The following is a 16759-nucleotide window of genomic DNA, read 5'->3' as shown; positions in this document are numbered from 1 at the left end:
TTTTGCTTCTGCCCGGATATGTAAAAGAGTTGCAATTTTTCTCTGCTGACAAATTTAGCATATTTATTTCAGTTTCCACAAGAGCAGCAGTGAATATGGACCATATAGAAGTTTTATTCCATTTGTGGTGTATTTAGGCAGCTAAATGAATATTTTTTTAAGTTTTGCTTCTACACAAAGTAAAAGCAATGGTACCTCGACTGCATTAGTGAGTTGTTGCGTGAAATGACATACTGTAAAGACCTGCGTGTACATCTATAAATCTATTTGATTGATTTCACTATTCGTTTCTGCCACAAGTGTAAGTAAGTGTGTACTTGCATCATCTTAAATGTATCAGATGATTTGAAGATGTCATCATTCTTCTGAAGTAACACCAAAGGAGCCTTGCATCTTCTCTCTCTCTCTGCTACCCACACACTTCCTCTCCCAGTCTTCTTTCAAATTATCACTGTGGAATACTCTTCCTCTGTCTTGGAAGCTGTCGTAATACTATCACACACCAGTTAATGGCCCTGTGGGACTTCAGGCACAGAAAGTGTTCAGACTGCCTGTTTTGCTGTGAGCTGTTGCGCTGTGACCTCAGATGGACTGTAGAAGAAAAATGAAACGTTCTGCAAGAGGTAGTTTGACATATACAAGCAAGTGAGTTCCTAAAAACGTTTCTAAAGTGAAGTATAAGTAAAATAAATACATTTAATAATAATCTTTTATTCTCTTATTTTTTACACACCAGTGACTTCCCAAGGTTGATGAGTTCTTCTTTCAGTTTAACTTATAGTAGTGTAAGTAGTCTTCTAAAATGAGAGTGATTACATCAAATTGCAATTTTAGCTTAAAGGGGATAAAGGGATGTTTCTCAGCTTTGGCATAGAACAGGGACAAACAATGAGTAGAATTTATAGGCCTGAGATTGTTAAAAGGTTTTTGAAAAAACAAATAAAGCTGACCTATATCCTATACTTCCAAGATCAGGAAGAAACTCACTTGATGTACACTGAATGAAGAAAGACACTATACACTATACTAGTGAACTATAGTGGAAGTCAATGGTAACAGAAACCGTTTTGTTGTAAATGTTCTTTAAATTTGGAATCGCATGAGGGTTAGTAAATGAAGACAAAATTTTCATTTTTGGCTGAATTATCCCCTTAACCATTTTGTTAAACAGATATTTGAAAAACAATTAAATTCTTTAGGACTATGACTGTGACTCTTTAGTACTGTGAATTCATTAGAGGGTTCACAGAAATCTTAAGACAGTAATCACAATATGTAAGAGAGTGTAGTTCTCTTCATTATACTGCATGAAAGTTAATTCATGTTGATATTTAATGACACATTTGTCAATAATTTCTTCAGGAAGTTTGGAATTTTTTTTGAATTATTATTATTATTAGTAGTAGTAGTATCTATTTATTCATTCTTATTAAGAATAATCTGGTAAAGCAGTGTATTTTACAGTTCTGTTCTGCATGTAAATACTATGTACTTATAATAGTAATTACAATAACTACAATAACTGGGTGATAACTAGGTATTAACCTACCCCTAAACCTAACCTTCACCCATGTAGTTATCTTATATTACAGTACTTTCTCGGGTAAGTAAATACACGTGCTGAAAAATAAAGTGTAACCAGAAATCTTATCATAAAAGAAATAAAATTTTCATGAAGAAACACTTTTATTTCTGTAATAAAATTATTTTTAAGTCCAGCCATCCGCAATCGACTAAAGGTTCTCATTCGTTTTTGGGTGCAACACTATCATCTCAAAATTCAGTTAACAACTGATATATAGAACCAACCACTTTATGTTTTTTATTGTTCAGTAATCTGTTACACTCAGATGTATGTCACCATGTGAAAGAAAATATCTGTCAATACTTCTGTTTCATTGTGACTATAAGAAAGATGTTAAGAAACTAAATGAAGGGAGTCTAGCCACAGGTTTTTATGAACTGTTCTCTTTCTTTGTGGCTGAATAATTTTGAATGGGCAACCTGTGATGAATAAGATGATCCCCACCTCTTGAAGGTGCTTTGAAGTCTGGAGAACTGTTCTGTTTTGAGCAGCAAATGTCCTGGTAATGGCAAGAACTGCTGAATATCCCTCTTTGATCCAAGTCTTCATTAGGAATGTGATGTGTGATCATCACTACAGGGTTAGCATGTTTACTGAACCTCTGCTCTACAGTCTTCACACCTGAAGGTCTCTTAAAGGTTATGACAGCTGGCAGTCAGTGTGGTGGTATAGGAATATCATTGCAGCCACTGCTTCACCACTCCCGGTGAGTACAGGCTAATGACTCCAGTCAGGTAGTTAGATTAATTAAAGGACATAGTGTCACATCAGACTGTATGAGGTATTACATTGAGACCACTTTACTGTTCCACTGACTCACATATCTGCTTGTTTTTCACTTGCTCACTGATGGTGGCATTTCAGAACAGCTTGTAGCACATTAAGTTATTTGTCATTAGGGCTTTGAAATTGTAGTTAAGAATATGATTTTATTGTGTTACGGCATGTTTTCAGTTTCTGTTGTGCTAACATTTTTTCACTCCGTCATGTCTTGTTTCAATTGTCTTTTGTGGCCTAATTCCATCGTTTTGTTCCAACATGTTTCCATTTTTTTCTGCATGTCTTGTTACCATCATTCTGTTGTGGCTTGTTTCCATTGTGTTGTGCTAAATTAGTTGCTTTGTGGCTTGTTTTCACTGTGTTTTGGCTTGTTTTCATTGTGTGGCTTGTTTCTGTTTTTGTGGCACTGTGTTGTGGCTTGTTGTTTGTGCTAATTTTGTTGTGTTGTGTTGCGTTGTGTGCTAATTTTGTTGCGTTGTGGCTAGTTTCCGTTGCGTTGTGGCTTGTTTTCGTTGTGTTGTGCTAATTTTGTTGCGTTGTGGCTTGTTTCCGTTGCGTTGTGGCTTGTTTCCGTTGTGTTGTGGCTTGTTTCCGTTGCGTTGTGGCTTGTTTCTGTTGCGTTGTGGCTTGTTTTGTTTCGTTGTGTTGTGCTAATTTTGTTGTGGCTTGCGTTGTGGCTAGTTTCCTTGCTTGTTTTTCCGTTGGTGTGCTTGTTTTCGTTGTGTTGTGCTAATTTTGTTGCGTTGTGGCTAGTTTCCGTTGCGTTGTGGCTTGTTTTCGTTGTGTTGTGCTAATTTTGTTGTGTTGTGGCTTGTTTCCGTTGGCTTTCCGTTTTGTGTTGTGCTTCTGTTGCGTTGTTGGCTTGTGTTTTTCCGTTGTGTTTCTGTGCTAATTTCGTTGTTGTTGTGCAGCATGTTTCCGTTTGTGGCATTCTGTTGTGTTGCTTGTTTCTTCTGTTGTGTTGTGCTAATTTCGTTGTGTTGTGGCCTGTTTTCATTCTGTTGTGGCTTGTTTCCATTGTGTTGTGCTAATTTTGTTGTGTTGCGGCATGTTTTCATTCTGTTGTGGCTTGTTTCTGTTGTGTTGTGCTAATTTCGCATTCTGTTGTGGCGTTTTGTTGCAGCATGTTTTTGCATTGTTCTGTTGTGCTAATTTTGTTGTGCTGCGGCATGTTTTCATTCTGTTGTGGCTTGTTTCCATTGTGTTGCGCTAATTTCGTTTCATTGCTTGTTGTTTCGGTATTAAATGAAACTAAAATAAAAAAAAAAGAACAAAAATTGTGGCTTGTGTTGTGGCCATTTTAAAGAACTCACTTGATCAAGTTGGAATGAAGAAAATGTATTTAATGCAATTAAAGTCAAACAACAACAACAACAAAAGTTGTTACACAGAAATTGCATAGCTATAAAACATAACATTTTGCAAAATTACCCTTGCATTTACTTATACTTTGTAAATTTAAATAAGTATAAACATAAACACTTAAGTAACTCTTTACAATAAGGTTTCATTTGTTAACATTAGTTACCTACCTAATATGAACTAACAATGGCAAATACTTCTAAAGCATATATTAACCTTAGTTAATGTAAATTTCAACATTTACTAATATATTATTAAAAACAAAAGTCATATCAGTTAACATTATTTAATGGATCAGAGCTAACATGAACTAACAAAGAACAGTTTTATTTGTTATTAACTAACAGTGACAAAGAATCCATATTGTAACAAATGTATTGCTCATAGTTAGTTCAGCAATCAACATTTACTATGAAACCTTATTATAACACATTGATAAATGGCAAAGTTTTGAAATTAAACACATTTTGTACTTTTTAAAAATTATTTAATAATTTACAACTGTTACCATGGATCATTTTGAGTGAAACAATGATTACTGTTCCTTGGTTGTTGCTCATTTTTAAATCATTTAGGATTTATGGTCGTTGTGATGTAACTTGACTTTCCACATCTTAATCCGGTTGATATCTTTGTTTGGGAGTTTTCATTTCTGCACCGGTAAAGAGCAAATAATATACAAGTATCTATTACTAAAGGTCTAACTTAATATGCCAAACTGAATTAAATTAAATATATATGTTGTAGCAATGTACCTGTTGTTTTGCAGACTATTTACAGCACTAACTGCAATGGGCTGTGCTGAGCATTATCAATATTTAGTGTGTAGCTAATGCTAATTAAAGGGAGAGCTCACTCAAAAATGAAAATCATTTACTCCCCCTCATGTTGTCCATTTGGACAAACGTGTTGGTTTTGAATAACAGCATTCTTCAAAGTATCTTCTTTTGAGCCTTAATGACCAACCTTAATGTCCATGTTAGTGGATCTGTCAAATTTACATCACCTAAATTCACCCATTTCTCCCGAAATACATGAAAGTAAGTGACCAGTGAAAACTTTATGGTTTCCTACACAATGTGTATTTGACAGGAATAAAACACGTCGTCAAATTTTAATTGAAAGGTTTATTATTGATGCTTTCCATCGAAATCAGTGTGGCTTGTTTCTGTTGTGCTGTGCTAATTTAGTTATGTTGTGGCTTGTTTCCATTGTGTTGCGGCTTGTTTCTGTTGTGTTGCGGCTTGTTTCTGTTGTGTTGCGGCTTGTCTCTGTTGTGTTGTGGCTTGTTTCTGTTGTGCTGTGCTAATTTAGTTGTGTTGTGGCTTGTTTCCATTGTGTTACGGCTTGTTTCTGTTGTTTTGCGGCTTGTCTCTGTTGTGTTGTGGCTTGTCTCTTTTGTGTTGTGGCTTGTTTCTGTTGCAACTCGTGTCTGTTGTAGACATGGGCCGGTATGAGATTTTGACGGTATGATAACCTTAAGCAAAAATATCACGGTTTCACGGTATCACTGTATTGTCGTTACAGCTCTGAAATGTGTTATTTTTGAATGACTGGGTAAAAAAAATAATAATCATTTTCCGCTGGACACAATATATTTTGTTTTTGAGCAACATACAGAATATTACAAACAGTAGAATTAGTTTATTTTTTATTTGTTTCCTAAAAAGAAAAAAGACAAGACTGACATCTTTATTTAACCTAAATCTGTAATTACAGTTATTTAATTTTAGTTGTATAATTCATATACATATCATTTATATCATTTCATATCACTTAGTTATATAATACATCATAATTATACACATCGTTGATTTAATAATAATCATATTTGCATAAACAGGAATGTTCTGACAAGCTTTGTGAAATTATACCTTTAAACTAGAAGACAAGCTCAGAAACACATTCATATAAACCCCCAAATCAATATTGAAGCAAAACTTCCGATATGTTCTGACAAGCTTGATCTGTGAAATTATACCCGTTTCAAGCGGGTTTCAGAAGACAGTTTTGGAAAATTATTGCACTCCCCAAGTCCAGAACAGAGATTCAATAAGGCAAAAATTTGCCGATCGCATTGGCCAAAGTTACGGCTGTTGTGGGATTACGTTATTTTTTCAAGAAGAGGCTCGCGGAGGGCTCGTGTGTGTTGTGGCTCATTTCTGCTAAATTCGTTGTGTGGCTTGTGCTAATTTTGTTGTGCTAATTTAGTGTGTGTTGTTGTTTTTTCTTTGTGTTGTGCTAATTTTGTAAAATGTGTTTATGTTATGTATTTCATTGTGTTACACACACTACTGTGTGTTGTGTATTTTACCAACAAAAATACACACACTACTGTGTGTCAATAGGAAATATCAGTCCAGTTATTCTAGTTTTTGCTGTCGTGTCAATAGGAAATATCAGTTTATAATTCCAAACATTCCTTTTGCCATTAATTAGAATAATCCTGTGCGATTTTTGTTTGCACAGGGAGTCTGACAACAGCCTTTCTCGTAAATAAATAAACATGACGAGTTACACTTTTCTGAGAATAGAATATTAAAGTGGAGATCGCTAAACTGCAAGCTAACCAGTGTTTTCAGAAAGCAAGCACGTTTATCCACAGTGGAGAGAGAGCGGGGGCACATGGTTGCCAGGTTGACCAAGATCAGTAGCACACTTCGCAGATATTTCCATATTGCGCAAGTGGGAAGCTCTGTTTCGGGGATTACGTCTCTGTATATCAGGTAACCCAGTTGTGTTCTTCTGTGGCCAGATTAAACCTTGTTGTAGCCAATATATTATGCTCTATTCATTATTTTTAGAAACCTCGCACTTTTCTACTCAATTTTAAATGCTGTTCTTGTATTCAAATTAAACGCGGTTCACTGCTGCACATATGCCACAATATCGATACTGGTCTGGCTGTATCGATACTCGTATTGTCAAATCTCTGTGACGATACATCATCGTATCGATGTATCGAACACAGCACTACTGCTCACATTATACCGTCTGGATTTGGGACAATAGGTCGGTCACGACATTAACCATATTATGAGAAACACATTAGGAATAATATAGTATGTTGATGTTTTGTTGGCAAAGTTTTCTGCATTGGTAAGTGCATCTGATTCTGTCACCAGTCAGACTTATTTAGTGTAGACACAAAACATTTTTTGCTCTGGTTGTAATGTTGTTGTTCATATTTGGATGCTATGTGCCATGGCTGGCGTTTAGATATGATATATGTAAAGTACTAGCAATCAGACATTGTGACGTGATCAAACTAGATTGCTTTCATTATAATCAACAGCGCCGTCTACACTTAAATCTCCTGACACACTCCAGATCTACATAATTTTTTCTTCTATCTAAATTTTTATTTTATTGTGTATTTCAGGGCTGTCCAAACCCGGTCCTAAAGGGCCAGTGTCCTGCATAGTTTAACTTCAACCCTAATTAAACAGCTGAAGCAGCTAATCAAGCTCTTACTAGGCATATTGGAAAATACCAGGCAGGTGTGTTGAGGCAAGTTGTAGCTAAACTCTGCAGGACAACGGCCCTCCAGTATATATATATATATATATATATATATATATATATATATATATATATATATATATATATACACATACAGTACATGTATACACATACAGTACATAAACACCATAATATACATACAAAATTTGGGGTGGGTATGATTTATGTTTTTCAAAGAAGTGTGTTATGCTCACCAAGGCTATATTAGATCAGAAATACAGTAAAACAATAATATTGTGAAATAGGATTCTTTAGAAATCATTCTAATATGCTTATTTGGTGCTCAGGGATCATTTAGTTTATTATCAATGTTGAAAACGTTAACATTTTTTAACACTTTTCAGGATTGTTTAATGAATAAAGCAACAGCAATTATTTGAAAGAAATATTTTGTAGCATTTACTGTTTTACTGTCACTTTGGTAACACCTTAGTATAGGGACCAATTCTCACTATTAACTAGTTGCTCATTAGCGTGCCAATTATTTACATATTGGCTGTTTATTAGTACTTATAAAGCACATATTCTGCATGACCATATTCTACATCTCTAATCCTACCCAATACCTAACTTAACAACTACCTTATTAACTATTAATAAGCAGCAAATTAGGAGTTTTATGAGGTAAAAGTCATTGTAAATGGTTTGTTAATAGCGAGAATTGGACCTTAAATTAAAGTGTGACCATTTCTTTTGATCATTATAATGATAAAGTGTGTATCTGTATTCAGTGGCTTTAAAAAGTATTCAGATCCTTTCATTTACACATTCTCAAGCATTATGTTCATATCTATGTATGCATTTATGTATTGTATATGTACTTATTGTATGTATGTATACAATGACATTGAAAAAATATATTTAGTAATTAGAGCATTTAATCTGTATGAAGTATGACTGCTAATATAGTGAAAACAATATGTTGTCTGTTCAGTGGGGTTTCTAATCATGTGTTCGCTATAGTCATTTAGAGTTGGATGTGATGTTCATTTACTTGGTTTGATGTACTTTGTGTAATGAATTCCAGGATCAATTGATGATAATGATCATTCTCTCTCATTTTAAAGCTCGAATTCTCTCTAGTTTTTTTTATTCTGGTGGTGTACTATTGGTTTTTCTATTCTTTTTTTATCCCGGCTGCATTTTTACCCATCAGTTTGGATCTTCTTTGCCAGGCCAAACTCTCCTTCTGTCAGCAAGTGTTTGCCTGGGGAAGAAAGTGATAGCAGCACATTCACTGTCACACTTATCCCCCCTCCTCCGTCGCTCTTCCTCTGACACTTCAAGTCTGTTTGTGTTTGCTAAGCCTGTCTTCTAAGCTCACTTCTCAAACTTGTTTCACATCCAATTACGGGCATTAGAGCTGCAGCGGGCCACGCTACCCCATCTCCCCTTCTGCTTTGTCCAAATCTTTTTCATTCAGGACACCTGGCTCAGCACTCGTTCCCTCTCGCTGACAGCCATGCAGACGAGCTGTCAGCAGCACCTGCTTCTGAAAGTAGCACTGCTCTGAAATGCTAGCAATAGCTTTACCTCAGGAGACCAGAGACCTGTAATATAACCTGCTGTTGTTGGATTTTTTTGTTTTTTTGGGGGTCCCACATAACCTCAAGACCCATTGGATGACTTGAAACTCCCCACACGCAAAGCATTGAATCATTGGCTTTGTTTGAAACCGAAAGAAGCCTTGCTGTCTCGCTGCTGTTAGTCAGTGACTATGTATGAAGGTTCCCTCTGGTTCCAGAAGGCTTCCAGAGCACCTTCATGTCTAATGATCTAAAGCAAATTCAAGTATGAGCTTTGGAGATAGCCAAGTGAATATTTAAGTTTTTTTTTCTCAGTAGAAATGGAGTCATAATTTAAAAAAAAAGAACCTTTATAAATAAGATTATGGCTTTCATCCATTCCTTCAAATGCCTTTTTTATTCTTTCCTCCAGCCATATGCACAGTATTGCGGAATATAAATACATCTTTGCTGCCTTCAAAATCTGCCCAGGCATCTTAATAATAGACAGGATGTGATACAAAGATTTCATTTGGGTTTGCTGCCTTCCTACTGTACCATTTTATACTGCCTGTGAGTTTTCAGTGTTCAGACCCAGCCATCTTGTTAATTTGATAGTTAGGATCAGGAACCAAGAACCAGCTTCTTATTAAGACATAAATATAAAGTCGGTCATTTTAAAGGGATAGTTCACCCAAAAATGAAAATTAGCGCATAATTTTCTCACCCTCAAGCCATCCTAGGTGTATGATACTTTCTTCTTTCAGACGAATCCTATCAGATTTATGTTTAAAAGCATTCTGGCTCTTCCAAGCTTTATAATGGCAGTGAATGGGTGTTATTTTTTAAAAGTCCAAAAGAAGTCCAATAAAGCACATCCCTCACACAGCTCAGGGGGGTGAATAAAGGCTTCCTGTAGTGAACTGATGTGTTTTTGTAAGAAAAATATCCTTATTTAAAACTTTATAAACACTAATCTCTAACTTTAGCTAACTGTCGTACACGGGTTCACAATAGAACTCTGTTCTGGCCAATGACGTAGGATGTTGTCGTAGCGTAAGCTCCAGTGAGAAGCAAAACAAAACACTGGTCATGAATTAGAAGTAAACAAACGTTGGTTCTCGTGAGACTAGAATATTCTCACTGGAGCTAACGCTATGCTGAGGACCTAAATGATCAACCAGGGGTGCGTTTCCCAAAACCATAGTTGCTAACTAAGTTAGCGACTTTGTTGGTTGCAATGCAATTTCCCATTGCCAATCAACTAAGTTGCTAACAGGTTAGCAAATAAAAATCCAGAGATTCGTAACCAGAACAACGTTATATCGTGAATATGATTAGTGATTATAAAGTTTTAAATATGGATATTTTTCTTACAAAAATGCATCGATTCGCAACACGAGGCCTTTATTCACCCCCCAGAGCCATGTAAGGCATTTTTTTTTATTATGGATGGATGCATTTTACTGGACTTCTTTTGGACTATTGAAAAATAACACCCATTCACTGCCATTATAAAGCTTTCAAGAGCTGGGATTTTTTTTAAAAATATAACTCCAATTGGATTCGTCTGAAAGAAGAAAGTCATATACACCTAAGATGGCTTGAGGGTGAGTAAATTATGTGGTAATTTTCATTTTGTGTGAACTATCCCTTAAAGTGAATAACCAAACAAATGACATTCTTATTCTTTTCAGTTTTATGAACCGAACCCAGCTGCAAAAATTTTATTGAAGTACTTTATTTAATTAATAAATATTTATTATTAAAAATATCTAATAAATGATCTGTATTATTTATTATTTTATTTATATATTTTTCATATATTCTATGCATTTTTAACGCCTTAAATGTGATCCTATATTGCATTTATGGTGTCTATAAAAGAATCATTAATGGAACCATTAAGCAACTATGTTAAAAGGAATCAGAACCTTTCATTTACATTTTGTTTTGTTGGTGGTTTAAATCCATTTGGAGGCAGTTTTAATCAGTTGAAGTTTATTTTATTCAAAGGCGAAAGCATCTGGCAAACACATCAGTCTCATAATATGCTTCTCTCTCGTTGTGCATCTTAAAAATGAAAAATCAACTCCTCTAAATCTCCTCTCATTAATATGCTCCCATCTACTTCAGCTTATTGCTTATGAGCGTGTTATGAAAACGCACACATGCTTTTCATCCTTCTTGACATTTATTCGGTTTCACCTCGGCTTTGACTTATTTCAGCGATGCTATGCTTGTGTGGTGTTTGTGTTCTGCACAATTGTTTTTCTTTCCTTCATGGAAATAATGACTATGGATAATTGTGGAATGCAGTGTTCTTGATATCAGTGCTGGAGCACTAGGGCGGCCCGTAATTACAATGAGCGAATACAGATACAGTCACACACTTGGATTCCTGCTAAGGCCCAGTAATGAGGTTTGATGCGTTGTCTGAAGTGCATGAACCTGTCGCCTGTTTAGATAAATCCAAAGCGATAACACCCGGCAGCAAAGGTCGAAAAATTCACACAGGGACCTGGAAGGACGCAGCCAGCTTATTGCTTACTGAACAACAAACTGATTAGCTCGCTTCCTAGCAGAGAATTAATTGGGTTCCTTGACGCTTAAAATTAATTTCCATTTTTTAATGCCCTGTCTGAAAGCTGGGCCACAGATAAATAAATGTGATGAATGAGAATACTACGAGCGGTGTGCCATGCGGAGCCATGGCGAGATGAATGAAACATGAAACCGTGGATGTGGTCAATGGGCGTGTATCGATCCGGGTGTGTAAATATGGCAGAACTGGCGTAATTTCCCCTGTTTGTATCCAGCTTGATGGATAATCATTCTTTTGTCATGGTGTTGTGTATGTTTGTGCTTGCTTGATTGTTGTACGTGCTTGTGTTCCAGAACCTTCAATGCCCTTCTTGACAAGAGATGTTTATAGTTCTCTTGTTAAATATGTGTTTTGAAGCTTGACGTTCTTTTAACATGTTGAAAGGGTCACTATTTTTGAAGTTGTCACACAAGCTACTAAAAAACGACTTGGAGAAATGGATTTTATGCTGTGAAACAGATAAAGCACTACATTAGGCAGTGAAGTAGCCAGATAGAGGACCGTGTCTGACAATCAATTACAAAAGTTTTGAAGCTATTTCTGTAGTCCAGACTGCTTTGTGAGATTCTTTGAGACTGCTACCCACTCGTTTAGCACTGTTTGAAATTCAGTTTTTGGTAGGAAGTTTTAATTCTTGTCATTTTTTTGTGTACGTCATATATTTTTTTGTGTCTACTTCAGGTGCAATGTGATGTATTTTTAGTGGGAAGTGATTTGCTCAGAACTTAAGACAATAGACAACAAATGTAAAGTTAATTTATTTTTCACTTTTATGGTTTGCTTCATGCAGAGTAAATGTTAGATGAAAATGACATTGGAAATGTGAAATACGCAAAATAAGTATTTTGTAAGATACCTTGGATAGGAGAAATTAGAGAGAAATTAAAATGCTATATAAATAATTTTTAAAAATATATGCAAAATGTTTTTCTTTTGGTACTATGCATAAATTAGAGAGAAATTAAAATAAATTTAAAATATAAAACATGCAAAATTAATGTTTTTGTTTGGTAATATGCATAAATAAGTACTAAATGCAGATATAAATCGGAAACAGTTATCAATTTTTGTGTAAGATGCATGCATAAGACATTAATGTAAATGATGGCGCTGCTCTGCATTTGTAAATGTCCATTGTAAATCAGTCTTGCATAAAATAAGTGTAAAATATAAAAATTCTGATATTTTTACATAGTATTTGCAATGTGAACATATTTGCAAACATCTGCACTCATTATTTTTATTTTTTTTGACTTGAATGCAATACATGTCATTATAATAGCCTTAATGTCTAACTCTTGGCAGCATTAATGCGACATAATCTATCTTTTCAGTTTAACAAAAAAACAAAACAAATGTTATATGGAGCAGGATTTTGGACCAGTGAGACTCAGAATAGAAACCAAGCAATTGACGAGATGTCAGGACAAAAAATAAAAAAAACATTTACATACATGAGACTTACCATGTTGCATCTGGTTAGGATGCACTGTACAAGTTTAGTTCAAGCGATCAAGACTTTGTTAATTTAGGTTAATTTAATTTTGGTTGCATTAGCATATGTAAATAGAGTATCCTAAAATGCAAAATGCACTTTATATTTCATGATCTCTTTTGTGTCCATCCTTTTTCCAAGAATGCATTTGAATTTGCAGTCTTATGGCCTTGGTATTTGCTTTCAAGGTTAGGATTTTGCATTACTCTTTTTTTTTTTACCCTGTTTTTCTGGCCAGGTGCGGCCTTGCAACCAGGACAAACATGTCAAAAAGTGACATAATGCGTCTGTCAGGCAAAACGCAGCTAACCCAAATATACCCTGACATATGATTTCCATAAACAAATGAATGCAAGTTCTGAATAGCAGACTGGAGCCTGCCTCCATGTCTGTGTCACTTACTCTTAGTGACAGCTGACGAGTCGCCGGGCAGGTGTGGGACTCGCTGTAACGAGCAGTTAATGCTCACCGGCTGAACACTTCCACACCTGAGAGTCAAAACCAAGCTAACTCATATTCACATGCCTTTAAGAAATGTCATATACTACAACCTGCTCCGCGACAGCTGCCGAGCACTAGTGCTTTTTAAACAGCCTATTTCACTGGGAGTTTGATACAAGTTTGTCAATGTGTGTGTTTTTAGGTGGCTGAGATGCACGGAGAGCTGATAGAGTTTAATGAGAGGCTGTACCGCTCCCTCATGGCCAAAGACAACCTGATCGGACAGATGAGACAGGAACTCATCGACCTGCGCGGGCCGGTAAGCAGATGCAGGCACACACACACTCCTCTCTGTGGGTGTGTGAAACCGTACCCTCATTGAATGGTTGTTCTTTCTTCTCTATCTCTGCAGTCCAGGCACTCTGGGCAGATCGCTGTCTGCCCCTCGTCCATCATTAACTGTCTGTCTGTGCCAATAATACACCATTACTTTCCCGTGTCTCAAATGCAAGCATTTACCTAGCTAGATAAACAAGGGCATACTATATTTTTAGTTTTGGAATGACATCAAGTTGACAAACTAAGACTGTAAACTAAAAATGTAACACTGTAAATTAATACAAAAATAAAAAATTTTTATTTTTTAAATATATTAATCAAAATTTCTACAATTTCTTATTGAAATATAAAACATTTAATAATGGTCGTCATAAAAACTTTTGCAGAAAACTTTTTTTTTTCAAACATTAATGAAGACATTGCTAACAGGTTGATTAAACATAAAGAACGTGATGTAGTGAATATATTTATCAAAATATTTATTGTTATATATTTATTTATTTTTTTCTAGCGAACTAATGAGTTGCGAAGAATCGCTTCACTGTTTTATATTATATTACTTTATATTGTATTTAACATATGGTTCATGTGTCTAACACAAAGTCTGTTTATAGTTTTAAGTAATGGGAGGCAATTATAACAATAAAAACACTCATTTTAATGCAAGAGTTAATGCAAAAATAAAACGTAATCAGCTAAGCTAAACCCTATTATCAAACTTTAATCAGCAATAGTGGAGATAGTTTTAAGCACTCATCGATAGGGTATTAGGTGTCCTTCATGCTTAATGCATTTACTCCTCAGTCATTTTAGACTAGTCTGTGACTGTATTATTGCAAGTACTTTCCATAGCATTCATGAATAACGGCACTGAAATAGGTAAATGCTGATGACACTCAACTCTACCTCTCATTCCATCCTGATGATCCGATGGTAGCTGCTCACATCTCAGCTTGTCTAACAGACATTTCCTGCTGGATGAAGGACCATCAGCTTCAACTCAACCTTGCCAAGACAGAACTGCTTATGGTTCCAGCAAACCCATCGTTTCATCACAATTTCACCATCCAGTTAGGCACATCAACCATAACTCCTTCAAAAACAGCCAGAAACCTTGGAGTTATGATTGATGATCAGCTGACTTTCTCAGACCACAAAACTGTCCAGTCCTGCAGGTTTTCTTTATTCAACATCAAGAAGATCAGGCCCTTTCTTTCGGAACATGCAACACAACTCCTTGTTCAAGCTCTTGTTCTGTCCAGGCTGGACTATTGCAACGCTCTCTTGGCAGGTCTTCCTGCCAGTTCTATCAAACCTTTACAATTAATCCAGAACGCGGCAGCAAGATTAATTTTTAATGAGCTGAAAAGAATAAACGTCACACCTCTGTTTATCAATTTGCACTGGCTACCAATAGCTGCTCGCATAAAATTCAAGGAATTGATGTTTGCATACAAAACCACCACTGGCTCTGCACCCCTTTACCTAAATTCATTACTTCAGACTTATGATACCTCTAGAAGCTTGCATTTTGCAAGTGAACATTGCTTGATTGTGCCATCCCAAAGAAGCACAAAGTCACTTTTACAGACTTTTAAATTAAATGTTCCCTCCTGGTGGAATGACCTGCCCAACTCAATCCCAGCAGCTGAGTCCTTAGCCATCTTCAAGAATTGGCTAACAACACATCTCTTCCATCTTTATTTGACCCTCTAACTTTAGCACTCACTATTCTAATTCTATTCTTAAAAAAAAAAAAAATAATATCTAACTAGCTTTCTAATCTTTTTGTATTCTATCTGTTTTCTTTTAATTTATTATACAATTAACAAAAGCAAAAAAAAGACCTCTAACACTAGCTTGCTCTATTCTTTTTGTATTCTATCTGTTTTCATTTTATTATATTATTTAAAAAACCCTTGCTATGTGTACTGCGTTAAGTTAACTGAGACTTGTTATAGCACTTGTATATCACTGCTTTTTTTGTTGATTTTGATTGCTTCCATTGTCCTCATTTGTAAGTCGCTTTGGATAAAAGCATCTGCTAAATGACTAAATGTAAATGTAAATATCAATAATCCAAAACATTATATGAATTGCAATATGCATTTCCAAGTCTTCTGAAACCATGTGATAGCTTTGTTTGAAGAAAAGACAATAATTTAATGTCTTTAAAAGCTGTTTTTGTTTTTGAATGAAGTGTCCATTTATTTTGACCAGTTTGTCTCTAGTGGCACACTCAGCTACTGTGTGCTCTTTCCTGTTCACTGCTTATCTGTTGGCCACTGATTACTTTTTGATACATCTGACAGCAGTGGCTTTGAAACATGGCCTTCTGTAACTGTGCTGAACTGTATACGGTGGATGGTTTATCTAGCCTCCATGGCTCATGTGTCTATTCCTCTCTGGTGCATCTGCCTGCCAAGATGCAGTAGCCTGTGACCCCTGTAAATGCTGACATTACCACACTTTCACCACGAGATAAGATGCACACTCGAATAGGATTAGAGCGTTGTTCCGGGTTGGGCACCGTTTTTTTCAGGAATGAGGGGTAAATGTGCAGAGCTTTACAAAGATTATCTAGGTAGTGAAGTAATTTCCCATCAGCATTACAGTACACACTGAAATGCCTTTGTGATTTTATATTTTACAAAATTTGCTTAGGGCAAGTGGTTTTATTATAGTTGTATATACTGTACATACAAGTTATATGCAATTTGATGTTGATAAATAAATGTTCTTGAAAAAGGTCTTATGTTCATCAAGGCTGCATTTATTTGATAAAAAATACAACAAATAGTCCTATATTGTGAAATATTATTACAATTTGAAATAATTTAAATATATATAATATATAATAATATAATATAATATATTTAAAAATAGAATTTATTCCTGTGAATTTTCAGCAGTCAATACTGTATTCATCAGAGTCACATGATCCTTCAGAAATCACTCTAATGTGCTGAATTTATGCTCAATTAATATTTCTTATTATTATCAATGCTGAAAACAGTTGAGCTACCTAATATGTTTGTGGAAACCTTTATACATTTTTTTCAACATTCTTTAATAGGAAGTTCAAAACAGCATTTATTAGAAATAGAAATATTTCACACATTTTT

General features: G+C 35.3%; 1 protein-coding gene across 2 annotated transcripts in view; it reads left to right on the top strand.

Annotated features, from left to right (window-relative positions):
• The window catches only part of snx29 (sorting nexin 29), a 124834-nt gene that overhangs the window by 56036 nt on the left and 52039 nt on the right, over window positions 1-16759 (top strand). For both annotated transcript variants that reach the window (XM_042735346.1, XM_042735347.1), the window contains one exon: window positions 13498-13614. In XM_042735346.1, the coding sequence (XP_042591280.1) occupies window positions 13498-13614 (117 nt within the window). The remainder of the gene's footprint in view (window positions 1-13497; window positions 13615-16759) is intronic.

Source organism: Cyprinus carpio, chromosome B12, assembly GCF_018340385.1.
Source record: "Cyprinus carpio isolate SPL01 chromosome B12, ASM1834038v1, whole genome shotgun sequence".
In the NCBI taxonomy this organism is placed as follows: Eukaryota; Metazoa; Chordata; class Actinopteri; order Cypriniformes; family Cyprinidae; genus Cyprinus; species Cyprinus carpio.
Note: the sequence above shows the minus strand (reverse complement) of the source record. Positions and strands in the feature narration are given on the sequence as shown.